General features: G+C 40.5%; 1 protein-coding gene across 2 annotated transcripts in view; it reads left to right on the top strand.

Moving 5' to 3' along the window:
* TTC39B (tetratricopeptide repeat domain 39B) overlaps nt 1-14,921 on the top strand; it is a 164,764-nt gene that overhangs the window by 89,496 nt on the left and 60,347 nt on the right. For both annotated transcript variants that reach the window (XM_066368200.1, XM_066368199.1), the window contains one exon: nt 8,868-8,978. In XM_066368200.1, coding sequence (XP_066224297.1) covers nt 8,868-8,978 — 111 coding nt within the window. The remainder of the gene's footprint in view (nt 1-8,867; nt 8,979-14,921) is intronic.

Here is a 14,921-nt window from a genome sequence, read left to right as displayed (position 1 = left end):
TTGATGAAAGAGCTGTGTTAAGATCACTTTTGGAAAAATGAGGAAAGACTTGCCACCTTGGCTCAGGGATTTCCCATTACCTCCTCCTGCAACACACTTCTTGATTATTTGAGAGCCATGTTTGGTCTTTCCATAGCAAGTGGTGTAATGACACAGTTGCCCACTTTAAAATCCTGAGATACAGTGTGTTTTGTCTTCTCAATCTACTTGAGAAATTTGTTAAAAGCAGGAAGCAAAACAGGGATCTAGGGTCTGAGGAATAAAGGAATGGAGAGGAAACCTGTTACAGACTTCTGCATCCTTCCCTTACCGAGCTGAGATTGTCAGCTGAGTGTGGCACCGACCATTGTAACCTTAGTTACTTAAGGAAGGTTGGGAGACTCCCGGGGTTCTGCAGGGAGTTCTGGTCCCTTAAGAGGCCGAGTTCCAGAGACTTCAGTGAGATAATGTTTTCCAGAGACTAAATCATTTAAGGTTATGGCCAAATTTTGACTAGGGGCTTGTGAGAAAAGAGGGGACCCTCGCTCTTTGCTTGGTTAGTAAAGGGTGAAGGGTGGAGGAAATTATTGTTTAATCAGTATAGGGTTTTGGTTTGGCAAGATGAAAAAGTTCTAGAGATTGGTTGCACAACAATGTAAATATACACTTAAAAATGGTAAATTTTATGTTACGTGTATTGTGCCACAATTAAAAATATTGTTATAGAGTTCAACCTAGCTTTCTTTGACCTTTTTATCTTAGAAGGGTGGTAGGTATATTTCCCATGTGGTTAAGACATCTATACCATCCCTCTTGGAAGGATCCCTCCTAGTTTGAGAAAGAAGGCGGTGGGCTGAGCTCAGAGGAGCTGAGGCAGGGTTTTTGTACGCTTCTCACCTTCTTGTACTTACATTCTTCTCCGTGGCTCTTTCTAACCCATTTGGCATTAGCCTATGGGACTTTTGCTTTGTTGCTTATTGTCCAGGATCTGCACAAGTAGGGTAAACTAGGAGTAGTTACCACTCTTTGCCAAATAGAAGCCATTTCAAAGTAAGTTAATTTTATTAGAGACCTATTGGGCAATGCTAAATTATTACCATATTGATGAGGTAGTAAAGAGCAGATTATAACTGTTCTTATTGACAAATCAGGGTAGTCAGGAAAGGCTTGAAAGCACAAGTAATTTACATGAATTTGATATATGATATTCTAGTTTTGTATACTAAATGCTTTTTAAGAAAAATTGATAAAAACCCCAGTCTTCCTGTTACCAGAATACTAAAACAGACATGATGTGAGGTACTGTGGCACCGTAGTGGTGGCTCTGGGTCAGAACTCTGCTTTTCTATTTGGGTCTAAAGGACAAGCATGCAGTTCACATGAGAGACACTATCCACTTATATTCTTTTCAACAATAATAGTATTTACCTCATTCATTTAGTGCATTGTTAGTGGCGTTTTTACTTTGTGCTATCTTCTGTGTTCCTCATAACAGCAATGTTAATACTTGCTGAGTAGGTATTGTCCTGTCCTTATATTCTTTTTATAGTTGAGGAAACAGAGACTTAGAGAGGTTAAGTGACTTGCCTGAAAGTCTCACCATCCAACACAGCCCAGTATACATTATAAACTTATTGGGTTCTTCCTCTCCTTTGGGTCATTAACAAGAAGGTGTGCCAGGAGTCTCTGTGGTCTGGTTGTCCAGCTATGGGGTACCTCTGAGCCTCTGAACTCACAGGGCTGAAATGATTGACCTGAGGCACATTGGCCTGGAGCTCCTGAGGACGGGAGACCTGTAGTCCTCAGCACAGATTGGATCTTGAATGTGGTTGGAGAAGAACCCTGGATGTTCCCACATGTGTTGGTAAAGGTCTATGAAGAGTAAATTGTAATCCTGCTACCATCCTGTGCCTACAAATCCTTTGATTAGTTTGTGCTTTGAAAGAACTGTCTCTTTTTTGGCCTAAGTCTAGAACCAGTTGAGATATTGGTGAAGGGGTCAGCTCTACAGAGATCAAACTCTCAGCCTTATTATTCTTAAAGGCTGTCTTGGAGGGTTATGACTTAGATGCATGGAGAAATGGGCTTTTGACACACCCCTGCATGACATTTTTAGGCACTGAAGTGCAAGCTTCCTTTGTGAGGGTGGTGATGGTGGTGGGGGAGAGCCCGTCTGTTTGGCTCACTGTATCATGGAGAGCATAGACTGTGATGAGCTCCCCTTCCCTGTGGGAAAGGGGCTGGACCACTCGTGCCCAGTTTTTCTTTCCAGTATACCAGTCAGATAATTCCTCTCCGGAGGAGGAGTGAAAAGGGAGGAGAGTCCAGGTGTGTTAATCCATGAAGTCCCCCTCAGGTGAATCTGAGAAGTTGGAAGAAATGTTCTTCCCTCACAGTTGTTATCTTCTAACTCTTCTGCAAGTTTTCTTTTTTTTTAAATTTATTTATTTTTTTAATTTTTATTTATTTTTTTAATTTTTATTTATTTATTCATTTTAGAGGAGAGAGAGAGAGAGAGAGAGAGGGAGAGAGAGAGAGAGAGAAGGGGGAGGAGCAGCAAGCATCAACTCTCATAAGTGCCTTGACCGGGCAAGCCCAAGGTTTTTTGGTTTTTGTTTTTAAACTTTTTTTTTTTTTTTTCAATTTTTATTTATTCATTTTAGAGAGGAGAGAGGGAAATAGAGACAGAGAGAGAGAGAGAGAGAGAGAGAGAGAGAGAGAGAGGAGAGACAGAGAGAGAGAAGGGGGAGGAGATGGAAGCATCAACTCCCATATGTGCCGTGACCAGGCAAGCCCAGGGTTTTTTTTGTTTGTTTTTTTTAATTTTCTCTTTCTGAAGCTGGAAACAGGGAGAGACAGTCAGACAGACTCCCGCATGCGCCCGACCGGGATCCACCCGGCACGCCCACCAGGGGGTGACGCTCTGCCCACCAGAGGGTGATGCTCTGCCCCTCCGGGGCGTCATTCTGCCTCGACCAGAGCCACTCTAGTGCCTGGGGCAGAGGCCAAGGAGCCATCCCCAGCGCCCGGGCCATCTTTCCTCCAATGGAGCCTTGGCTGCGGGAGGGGAAGAGAGAGACAGAGAGGAAGGAGGGGGTGGGGGTCGAGAAGCAAATGGGCGCTTCTCCTGTGTGCCCTGGCCGGGAATCGAACCCGGGTCCCCCGCACGCCAGGCGGACGCTCTACCGCTGAGCCAACCGGCCAGGGCCTAATTTATTTTTTTAAAATAGAGAGCTAAGTTTCCTGTTTTGATTCACATCAATGTTTACAATGTTCATTTATCCTTAGTTGAAAACCTGATTACTGTCGAGCCTTTAGTACATGGAGGTGGATTTAAAATAAGTTTATATTTGAGATGCTTTTGGAAAGTTCTAAAATGTTAATGACTAACTGTTCAATGGGGTGTGCAATTATTTTAAACAGTTGATTTTATCGAGTACAGGAGGCTACTGAAAAAGTAAGGACTAATTTAGAGGAACTCAGAAGTACTGCATTACCATATATTAGTTTTTTAGACTTTTGTTCATTTTAACACAAATCATAAAAGTCCCCTTTCTACCTTTTAATCAACAGGGCTTATGAATCAGATGTGGTAAAAGTAGGTCATCAGATTCCGAGCCAAGTGCAGAGAAACTGCCTGGTCAGAAAGCGTGAATGTGTATGTGGTTCTTATCCGGTGAGGCCGGGCAGTTTGACATTCCTGGAGAATTACACTCAATATAAATAGTGCTCATCCTGTTATTTTCAGGTGCTTACCTAGTTTTTATTTTTTTTTATTATTTATTTATTTATTTATTTACTCATTTTTTAGAGAGGAGAGGGAGAGACAGAGAGAGAGAGAGGAGAGACAGAGAGAGAGAAGGGGGGAGGAGCTGGAAGCATCAACTCCCATATGTGCCTTGACTAGGCAAGCCCAGGGTTTCGAACTGGCGACTTCAGCATTTCCAGGTCGATGCTTTATCCACTGCACCACCACAGGTCAGGCTGCTTACCTAGTTTTTATAATTACCTTATACAGTAGTAACCGCAGGCTTGCCTTTTCCCATCTTACAGATAAGGAAACAAGCTTAGAGGTAATGTGGTTGTTCAAGGTTATAAAGCTGGGAAATGGTGCAGATAATACTTTTCATTTTTTAAAAAAACATTACTTTTGTGTGTAATATACAAATCAGTATTTTTCATAAAAGAAACATGAAAAAATTTCAAATAATTTGGAAAGAAGAGAAAAAAGCCACCAGTTATCTCTCTACCTAACATAAGTCAGTCTACATTGTGAGTTCTTAGAGGGTAAAAACGAGGTCTCCAGGTAAATAATTGGAAGTGGTGTTGGGCGTTCGAGATCTGGTCTCCTAGGACCACAGTGTTGAGTGCGATCAGTATAGGAAATTTCTGATTGTGGCTGTTGGTACAGAGGGGCTCCTGGGCTCTTGGCTAAAGCAGGAACTTTCTCTGGATGCACTTAGCAAAGAATCTAAAATTCCTGTTTCCTTCTTCTGCCTCCTTGATCCATAATAGCCCTCCTCTTCCCTCACCACACACACATCCTCAAATCGTCATAAATAAACTTCTGACATGTTCACTATCTTTGTGTGTGTGTGTGTGTGTTTGTGTGTGTGTGTGTGTAAGACCTTTATGCCTTTGTTTCTTCTGCATATATTGTGAAACGGGAGGGCATTTCAAAGATGAGGCCATGGACTGTGGGAGGTTAAGTGACTTGCCAAAGATCACTTGGCTAAGAATGGCAATGCTGTTTCAGTTTCCGGTCCAGGAATTTTCCTTCTCTCATGTCAGGCTTGAGGAGGACGCCATGATGATGAGCCTCTTGCAAGATAGTTGGCTGTTTGTAAATAACTATCCTGTTCACTCTGATCGAATAGACAGGGGGGTGGGGCTGGGCAGAAGTGTTTGAACTTCTCTGGTCGATATGGGCAGCTATTTTAGGTTCTGAACCTCAGGAGGCAGTAAGGTTGAATCTGTTTTAGGAAGAGTAGTGTGAGAGTGGTGTCCAGGATGAATTAAAGAAAAATTAGTATTATTTGGGAACTTACTGGGCCCACTCCCGGCCTATACTGAGTCAGGATCCCTGGTGGTGGGGTCCAGCAGTGTGTTTACTAACAAGCCCTCCAGGGAAGTGTAACATACGTACGCTGAAGTTGGAGAACCATCCAATCAAAGCAATAACAGTCAGGAAGGTGTTCTGGGAGACTTTCAGAATTCAGACTTGATATGATAAGAGTCTCAGTTAATGAGATGGCAGAGGAAATGGAGACCAGTGACACTACTTGGCAGGCACCGAAGAATTATATACTGTAGAGGGGTGATCGTCACAGGTACAAGGACCTGAATTCTACCAGGTACAGGAAATTGCTTTACATGCTTGACCAGGTCAGAACAATAACTGTTCCAGAAACCAGCACGTAACAGGAGGCCGGGGAGGTGCTGGTTTCTATCTGAGTAAACATCATTTATTTTTATGTTTCTGTTGACAACTTGCTCTCTCTTGGTCATTCCTTGAAAAACACATGGTCATGCTGGTGTTCTGCCTGTGAGTGTGTTTCTTATTTTCCTGTGAATAACTTGGTAAAACCGCTTAGAAGAGGTGAGTTCACTGTGTTTGAAGGTGCTACTGTCCCACTCGTGTTACTCCCTGTAAGCTGGGAACTACATCCTCCCAGGTGACACTGGCCTGCTGAGAGGCACAGGTGATGGCTTGTTTGGCAGAGGGAGCAGTCTCTTCACAGCCCGTTTCCTTGTACTAAAACCTGAGCTGTAGCCAGAGAGAGCTGGTGGGAGTGCCGATGAAGGGAACAGGTGAGAGGCAAAACTGAAACACCCAGAAGTTGAAGGGTTGATTCGAAAGGGACTGGAGATTTCTGAGCTAAAACTTTATTTTTGTTCTTAGAGTAAACCCCATCTTTTCTGCCATGGTGGTTTCTGGTTTCTAACTGCTTACTGCCTTTATTTTCTTCCACTCTCTTTCATTTTCTTCCACTCTCTGCCTTGCTCACCACATTCTCAGCTTAGAATCTTCCCCTCACACCCCTTAACCTAGATATTCCCATGTCTGGATCCGTGTTCTAGCACTCAGAGGTCACCCTTAAAGTGTTCCATGACCATCTCATTAATATTGGGCCCCGCCCCACCCACCTTCCCAAACCAGTTTCTCTCCCAGATCTTTAACCCAGCCTGGGATGAGCTTAGTCAGCTGCCCACCCTGGGAGAATGAAGGCTGCTCTAGAGCCCTGGCCCTGTATGTCTCGCCTATCGCTGTATCCTCAGCCCCTGGAAGGGTGCCTGTTGCAGACTCAGAGCTAAATGAATATCAGCTGAATGAATTCTAAATAGAGATTTGATTGGGGTAAGGGGTAGATCAGTGGTAGTCAACCTGGTCCCTACTGCCCACTAATGGGTGTTCCAGCTTTCATGGTGGGCGGTAGCGGAGCAACCAAAGTATAAATAAAAAGATAGATTTAACTATAGTAAGTTGTTTTATAAAGATTTATTCTGCCAAACTTAGTGAAAATCCGACATAAAGTACTTGGTAAGTAATTATTATTATATGCTTTAACTTGCTGTAACTCTGCTTTATAAATTTTATAAAATAAAGTTACTTCCCTACTTTATAAATCACCATTACTGTGGAACCAGTGGGTGGTTAGAAAATTTTACTATTAACAGAGATACAAAAGTGGGCGGTAGGTATAAAAAGGTTGACTACCCCTGGGGTAGAGGAAGGAGATGGGGTAAAATAGGCCTGCTGATACCCGGCAGCCAGTGATGGCTGTGTCGGACTGGGGAGTAGAGGAGAAGCAAGACCAATCCAAGAGGTGTTCAGGAAGTAACACTGGCCAAATTGGGTGACGGATTGAAGGGAAGTATCAAGCCACTTTCTTGTGAAAAATCTTCCCAAGAAAGGTTTGTGAATGCCTGGCATTCCTATTTGGCCTCTTTAGACTCTGGAGACTTAAGGGCAAAGCAGTTCTGGGTCATTCAGGTTTCTCCAGAGAATCAGGACCAGTAGGATCTATAAGAGGAGGAGATTAATCTTGGGAGTTGGCTCATGTGATCATGGAGGCCTAGAGGTCACACACCTGTTGTCTGCAAGCTGTAGAACCAGCAAAGCCAGTGGTGCATTCAGTTTGAGTGCGAAGGCCTGAAAACCAGGAGCAGAGGGAGCAGAGTATGGATGTCCCACTCAAACAGAGAGTGCACACAAGTTCCCGTGTCCCTTGCTTTTGTTCTATGCCAGCGCTCCATGGATTGGATGGTGCTCATCCACCTTGGGGAGGGCCTTCTGTTTTACTCAGTTCACCTATTCAACAGCCAGTGTATTCTAGAAACACCCTCACAGACACATCCAGAAATAGTGTGTTACCAGCTGTGTGGACATAACTTAGCCCAGTCAAGTGGACATGTAAATTAACCATCTCAAATATTTAGCTCTTCAGCTATCCCTCTGCCGATGGCTTGTCTCATTTCAGTACTGCCCTGCAGCAAAGGTGCTGTTAAGCCTGAGGCATGAGGAATTCTCTATTTCTTCCCAGATGAGCTTTACTTAACCACCCCCAACCCTCTCAACAATATCTATTGAGCATGTGCTATATTATAGGTACCACGAAGGCACTGGTGGCACAGCAGGGACCAAAACAACCTCTTTGCGTTTATGTCCTAGAGAGGGAGGATAGACAAAGACAAACTTGTCCATCAGTGCTGTGGGGATACTTTGGTGGTAATAAGTGGTAATGGAGTGAAAAAATGGTGAGACGCGATGGGGCGGCGTGAGCGAGACAGTTCTGAGTTGATGCTTCTTGAGCTCAGAACTGAATAAAAGAAAGGAACTGGCCACGAGAAGTTTTGGGGACAGGGGATCGCTCCTTGGAGAACCTTCAGAATCCAGTTCTGGTAGATAAGTAACTGGTGTGATTTTGTTTTCACGCTTGAAAGAATGAATTTGGAGAGATTGGAGCATGGAAATTAAAATTTAAGTACTTTTAAATAACCTTTTACTGCTCATTTACTTATTGAAATGTTTTTTTTGAAGAGTTTTTTTAAATTAAATATTGTTACGCAGAACGTATTAGAGATGGTTCTAGTTTTAAAGAGCAAAATTTCTATCAGTTGTAAATAATTAACAGATAATTTTCCAACAAGGGTAAAAACATGACTGTCATAGAGATGTAGAAATGAACACTAATTAAAGACTTAACTCATTAGTCAATGAGGGAACTAGGCGCCTGTTACAGCGTTCATAGGAGAAATGTAAATAGCACAAATTTATATAGAATAAAGGAGTGTTGAAGTGAATGTGCAAATTCAGGGACTAGTTTCTTCCACGTTGGAGGGAAGTCCGTTGAACTCAACTGGCCAGGACTGACTTGACATGCCTATAGGCAATTATTTTGCATTGCAGTCAGTAACTTAAAATTTACAGAGTTGTAAGATAGCTCCCATAAAATCAAAGCAGGTAACTTGGAGGGGTCTCTTCTAGACAATTCAGTTTGCCGCTGAAGCCTATTTTTTCCCCTTATATGATCAAACTAAAACAAAATAACCTCCACTGCCCCCATGAATAGAGTTAGGCCCTATGCTTGTGGTCTTTGGAGTGGTGGGTGGGTGGGGTGGGGACGGTCATTTACTCACTGCCTGTTAGGGGCCTTGTCATTTATTCCATCTTCACAATAGCCTCATGAAATAGGTGGCAGCGTTCGCATTTTACAGGTCAGAGAGGCAGCTTCCAGAGGGTCAAGACACTGCTAGTAAGTGGCAGTTAGAATTCGAGATTATCTGTCTGTCTTGAAAGTGTGTTTACATACCCTTCCCCCCTGCAACAACTTGCTAATAATATTAAATGCTATAGAAATTCTGTATATATTTTTCTTGATCTTTAGGTCACCATCAGCCAAGGTTGACCTCAAGAGGGGCCTGGAAGAGTGTGAAGTGGCGTTGAAATTATTTCTAAGTAACAGATTTAAAGATGCCTTAGAATTGCTTCGACCATGGTAATTGACTTTAGTTCTTTTAGATAAAATAACTTTTTGGGGGGATTTTTTGATGATTGTCTTTTATGTCAGTCTTGTCAGTTAATTTATTTGTATTTTTACCTTAATATTTGGTTGTGACTGCTTACTCTTGGTTATTTTTAATATCTAGTTAAGAACTGTCTTTTCACCTTTAATCAGTAGAAAATTTCTGATTCTCCTATTTTAATTTCTATACTTGTTTGAATAGTGTCATTTATGAAGTTTTGTAGAGCTTTATTTTGCTTTTTTCAGTGAAGTGATTTTATGGATGTTCCTGTTAAGGTTAAATATAACAAAATTTTTCTTTGAAAGGGGAATGGGAAGAACTAGAATATGCTCATTTCAAATACTGAAACACTGAAGATAATATAAATATTACCAGGACTTGTTTATGTGATAAACAACTTGAACAACTGAACTCAATTAATAGTACCTGTTAATTTTTAAAATGTGGCAGCAAAAACTGTGCTAAGCCTTCTTATTAGGCTTCACATGGACCCTATGTCCCCAGCCCTACAGTGTGACTATGTATTTTTATTTTATTTTTATTTATTGTGTTTACATAGATTCTAGTGTCCCCTTGAATGCATCACCCCTCCCCCATATTCCCCACAACATCCCCCTTTTCCCTCTCCCCGCAACGACCTCCCCCTTTCCCTCCAGCATTAGCTTTTCTGCTCTCTATAATGTTGTGTTATATCTGTATAATTTCACCAATTTCTTTCCCTTTTCTGATCCCATCCTCTCATCCTCTTTCCCTCTGTCTGCTTTCCCTCTGGACCCATTGATCCTGCCTCTGTCTCTATTCCGTTCCTCAGTTCATATTGTTCATTGGATTCCTCAAATGAGTGAGGTCATAGGATATTTTTCTTTCTCTGCCTGGCTTATTTCACTTAACATAATAGTTTCCAGGTCCATCCATGTTGTTGCAAAAGGTAAGATTTCCTTATTTTTCATGGCCCCATAGTATTCCATAGTATATATGTACCACTGCTTTTTAATCCATTCATCCACTGATGGACACTTGGGCTGTTTTCAGATCTTGGCTATTGTGAACAATGCTGCCATAAACATGGGGGTGCATTTCTTCTTTTCAAACAGTGCTATGGTGTTCTTGGGGTATATTCCTAAAAGTGGGATGACTAGGTCAAAAGGCAGTTCCATTTTTAATTTCTTGAGGAATCTCCATACTGTTTTCCACAGTGGCTGCACCAGTCTGCGTTCCCACCAGCAGTGCAGGAGGGTTCCCTTTTCTCCACATCCTCGCCAGCACTTATTCTGTGTTGTTTGGTTGATGAGCGCCATTCTGACTGGTGTGAGATGATTTATCATTGTGGTTTTAATTTGCATTTCTCTAATGATTAGTGATGTTGAACATTTTTTTATTTGCCTATTGGCCATCTGTCCTCTTTGGAGAAGTGTCTATTCATTTCTTTTGCCCCTTTTTTTTTTTGCCCATTTTTTGATTGGATTATTTATCTTCCTGTTGTTGAGTTTTACAAGTTCTTTATAAATTTTGGTTATTAACCCCTTATCAGACATATTGTCAAATATGTTCTCCCATTGTATGGTTTGTTTTTTTATTTTGTTCATATTGTCTTTAGCTGTGCAAAAGGTTTTTAGTTTGATATAGTCCCATTTGTTTATCCTGACCTTTATTTCCCTTGTGTGTGGAGATAAATCAGCAAATATATTGCTGCGAGAGATGTTGGTGAGCTTATTGCCTATGTTTTCTTCCAAGATGCTTATGGTTTCACGACTTACATCTAAGTGTTTTATCCATTTTGAGTTTATTTTTGTGAATGGTGTAAGTTGGTGGTCTAGTTTCATTTTTTTTGCAGGTAGCTGTCCAATTTTCCCAACACCATTCGTTAAAGAGACTGTCTTTACTCCATTGTATACTATTATCTCCTTTGTCAAATGTCAATTGTCCATAAAGTTGCGGGTTTATTTCTGGGTTCTCTGTTCTGTTCCATTGATCTATATGCCTGTTCTTATGCCAGTACCAGGCTGTTTTGAGTACAATGGACTTGTAGTATAATTTGATATCACGAAGTATGATACCAGCCACTTTATTCTTTTTCAAGATTGCTGAAGCTTTTTGTGTTCTTTTTTGGTTTTATATGAATTTTTGGAATATTTGTTCTATATCTTTGAATTATGTCATTGGTATTTTAATAGGAATTGCATTGAATTTATAAATTGCTTCGGGTAATATAGACATCTTAATGATGTTTATTCTTCCTAACCATGAACATGGTAAATGCTTCCACTTGTTTGTATCTTCTTTAATCTCTTTTATCAGTGTTGTATAATTTTCCAAGTACAAGTCTTTAACCTCCTTGGTTAAATATACTCTTAGGTACTTTATTTATTTTTAGTTACAATAGTGTAGGGCAGGGGTCTCAAACTCAACTCAGCATGTGGGCCGCAGAGCAAGATCACAGCCGTTTGGCGCGCCGCACTAGGTCTACAAAAGGCAACTGTTACGCAACACTTTTCTCACTGCAGTTGAAAACAAAAAAAAAATCAGTACAACAACACAATCGTACATGCAGTTTACTCAGTGTCACAAAACGACCAGAAACTGTAGTTCGCATCACAACTGCTGTTAACTAAGCTAATATCTAGCTAGGATGCTAAAGAAATGAAAAATACAAGTAGGCCCCTAGGCTTACTTAATTTTATCCAAAATATTTTGAACTTCGTGGATTAGTCTGCGGGCCGCACAAAATTGTTCGGCGGGCCGCATGCGGTGAGTTTGAGACCCCTGGTGTAGGGGATTGTTTTCTTAATTTCTCTTTCAGACAGATCATTGTTGGTGTATAAAAATGACTCTGATTTCTGAGTATTAATTTTATATCCTGCCACCTTGCTGAATTCATTTATCAGGTCCAGTAGTTTTTTGACTGCGACTTTAGGGTGTTCTATGTATAATATCATATCATCAGCAAATAATGATAGTTTTACTTATTCTTTTCCAACTTGGATGCTTTTTATTTTTTCTTCTTGTCTGATTGCTGTGGCTAGGACTTCCAGGACCATGTTGAATAAGAGTGGTGGAAAGGGACACCCCTGCCTTTTTCCTGATCTTAAGGGTATTGCTTTTAATTTTTGCCCATTGAGTATGATGTTGGCTGTGGGTCTGTCATATATGGCCTTTATCATGTTGTGGTTTGTTCCCTGTATTCCCACTTTGCTGAGAGTTTTGATTATAAATGGGTGCTGGATTTTATCAAATGCTTTTTCTGTTTCTATTGATATTATCATGTGCTTTTTCTCCTTCCTTTTGTTTATGTGATGAATCACATTGATTGATTTGTGAATATTGTACCAGCCTTACCTCCCCAGAATAAATCCCACTGGATCATGATGTATGATTTTTTTTATGTATTGCTGGATCCGGTTTGCTAATATTTTGTTGAGAATTTTAGCATCTAAATTCATCAAGGGAATTGGCCTATAGTTTTCTTTCTTTGTGTTGTCTTTGCCTGGTTTTAGAATCAGAATTATACTTGCCTCATAAAAGGAGCTTGGAAATCTTCTCTCCTCTTGAATTTTTTGAAATAGCTTGAGAAGGATAGAGGTTAGTTCTTCTTTGAATGTTTGGTAGAATTTGCCTGTGAAGTCATCTGGCCTAGGGTTTCTGTTTGTTGGGAGTTTTTTGATAACTGTTTCGATCTCATTTGTTGTAATTGGTCTATTTAGGTTTTCTGATTCTTCCAGATTGATTTTTGAGAGATTATATTTTTCAAGGAATGTGTCCATTTCACCTAGGTTGTCTAATTTTTTGCCATACAGTTCTTCATAGTATTTTTTTTTACAATCCTTTGTATTTCTGCTGTGTCAGTTTTTACTTCTCCACCCTCATTTCTAATTTTATTTATTTGAGTCCTCTCTCTTTTTTTCTTTGTGAGTCTGGTTGAAGGTTCATTGATCTTGTTTACCTTTTCGAAGAACCAGCTCTTGGTTTCATTGATCCTCTGTATTGTGTTTTAGCCTCTGTGTCATTTTTTTTCTGCTCTGATCTTTATTATTTCCTTCCTTCTACTTCCTCTGGGCTTTACTTGCTGTTCTTTTTCTAGTTCCTTTAGTTTCAGGGTTAAGTTGTTTATTTGAGCTTTTTCTAGCTTCTTAAGGTATGCTTGTAATGCTATGAACTTTCCTCTGAGGACTGCTTTGCTGTGTGCCATAAATTTTGAGTTGTTGTATGCTCATTTTCATTTGTTTCAAGGAAATTTTTTATTTCTTCCTCGATCTCATTGTTGACCCATTCATTATTTAATAACATGCTGTTTAGTTTCCAAGTGTTTTGAGTGTTTTTTTCAGTTTTACTATTGTAGTTGATTCTTTTTTTTTTTTGTATTTTTCTGAAGCTGGAAACGGGGAGAGACAGTCAGACAGACTCCCGCATACGCCTGACCTGGATCCACCCATCACGCCCACCAGGGGCGACGCTCTGCCCCTCTGGGGCATCGCTCTGCCGTGACCAGAGCCACTCTAGCACCTGGGGCAGAGGCCAAGGAGCCATCCCCAGCGCCTGGGCCATCTTTGCTCCAATGGAGCCTTGGCTGTGGGAGGGGAAGAGAGAGACAGAGAGGAAGGAGGGGGGGTGGGGGGTGGAGAAGCAAATGGGCGCTTTTCCTATGTGCCCTGGCCGGGAATCGAACCCGGGCCCCCCACACGCCAGGCCGACGCTCTACCGCTGAGCCAACCGGCCAGGGCCCTATTGTAGTTGATTTTTAGTTCCATGCCAGTGTGGTCAGAAAAGATGCTTAATATGATTTTAATCTTAAATTTGTTGAAACTCGTTTTATGCCCTAACATGTGGTCTATCCTAGAGAATGTACCATGAGCACTTGAAAAGAATGTATATTCTGCTACTTTAGGGTGAAAGGTTCTGAAGATATCAATTAAATCCAGTTGATCTAGTGTATCTCTTAATTCTGCTGTCTCTTTGTTAATTTTCTTTCTTGAGGGTCTATCCAGTGATGTTAGTGGCGTATTGAAATCCTCTAGTATTATCGTATTGCTGTTGATCTCGCCCTTTATGTCCATCAAAGTCTGCTTTATAAATTTTGGTGCTCCTGTATTAGGTGCATAGATATTTATAATGGTTATCTCTTTCTGTTGGATTGCTCCCTTTATCATTATTAGTGATCTTCTTTATCCTTACTATAGTCTTTGTTTTAAAATTTATTTTGTCAGATATAAGCATTGCTACCTCAGCCTTGTTTTCATTTCCATTTGCATGAAATATTTTTTTCCATCCTTTTACTTTCAGTCTATGTGTATCTTTTGTTTTGAGGTGTGTCTCTTGTAGATAGCATATGTACGGATCCTGTTTTCGTAACCATTCAGCTACCCTATTTCTTTTGATTGGAGTATTTAATCTATTAAGGTTATTATTTATTTGTCATTGTTTATTGCCATTTTTTTCTTTAAATCTACATTCCTCTTTTACTAGATTTTTTCCTCACTTTGTTTTGTCTACATCAGGCCCCTTAACATTTCTTGACGTATTGGTTTGGTTGTGATGAATTCCTTGAGGGTTTTTTTTTTTCTTCTAGGAAGGTTTTTATTTCTCCTTCAATTTTAAATGATAGCCTTGCTGGATAAAGAAGTCTTGGTTGTAGGTTCTTGTTCTGCATTACTTTGAATATTTTTTGCCATTTCTTTCTGGCCTCAAGTGTTTCTGTTGAAAAGTTTGATGTCATCCTTATGGGGTCTCCTTTGTATGTGATTGACTGTTTTTCTCTTACAGCTTTTAGTATTGTTTCTTTATCTCTTAGCTTTGGTATTTTGATTATAATGTGTCTTGGTGTAGGTCTTTTTGGGTTCTTTTTTAATGGAGCTCTCTCTACTTCTTGAACCTGTATGACTCTTTCCTGCATCAATTTAGGGAAATTTTCAGCTATAATT

The sequence above is a fragment of the Saccopteryx leptura genome, chromosome 2, assembly GCF_036850995.1.
Source record: "Saccopteryx leptura isolate mSacLep1 chromosome 2, mSacLep1_pri_phased_curated, whole genome shotgun sequence".
Lineage (NCBI taxonomy): Eukaryota > Metazoa > Chordata > Mammalia > Chiroptera > Emballonuridae > Saccopteryx > Saccopteryx leptura.
Note: the sequence above shows the minus strand (reverse complement) of the source record. Positions and strands in the feature narration are given on the sequence as shown.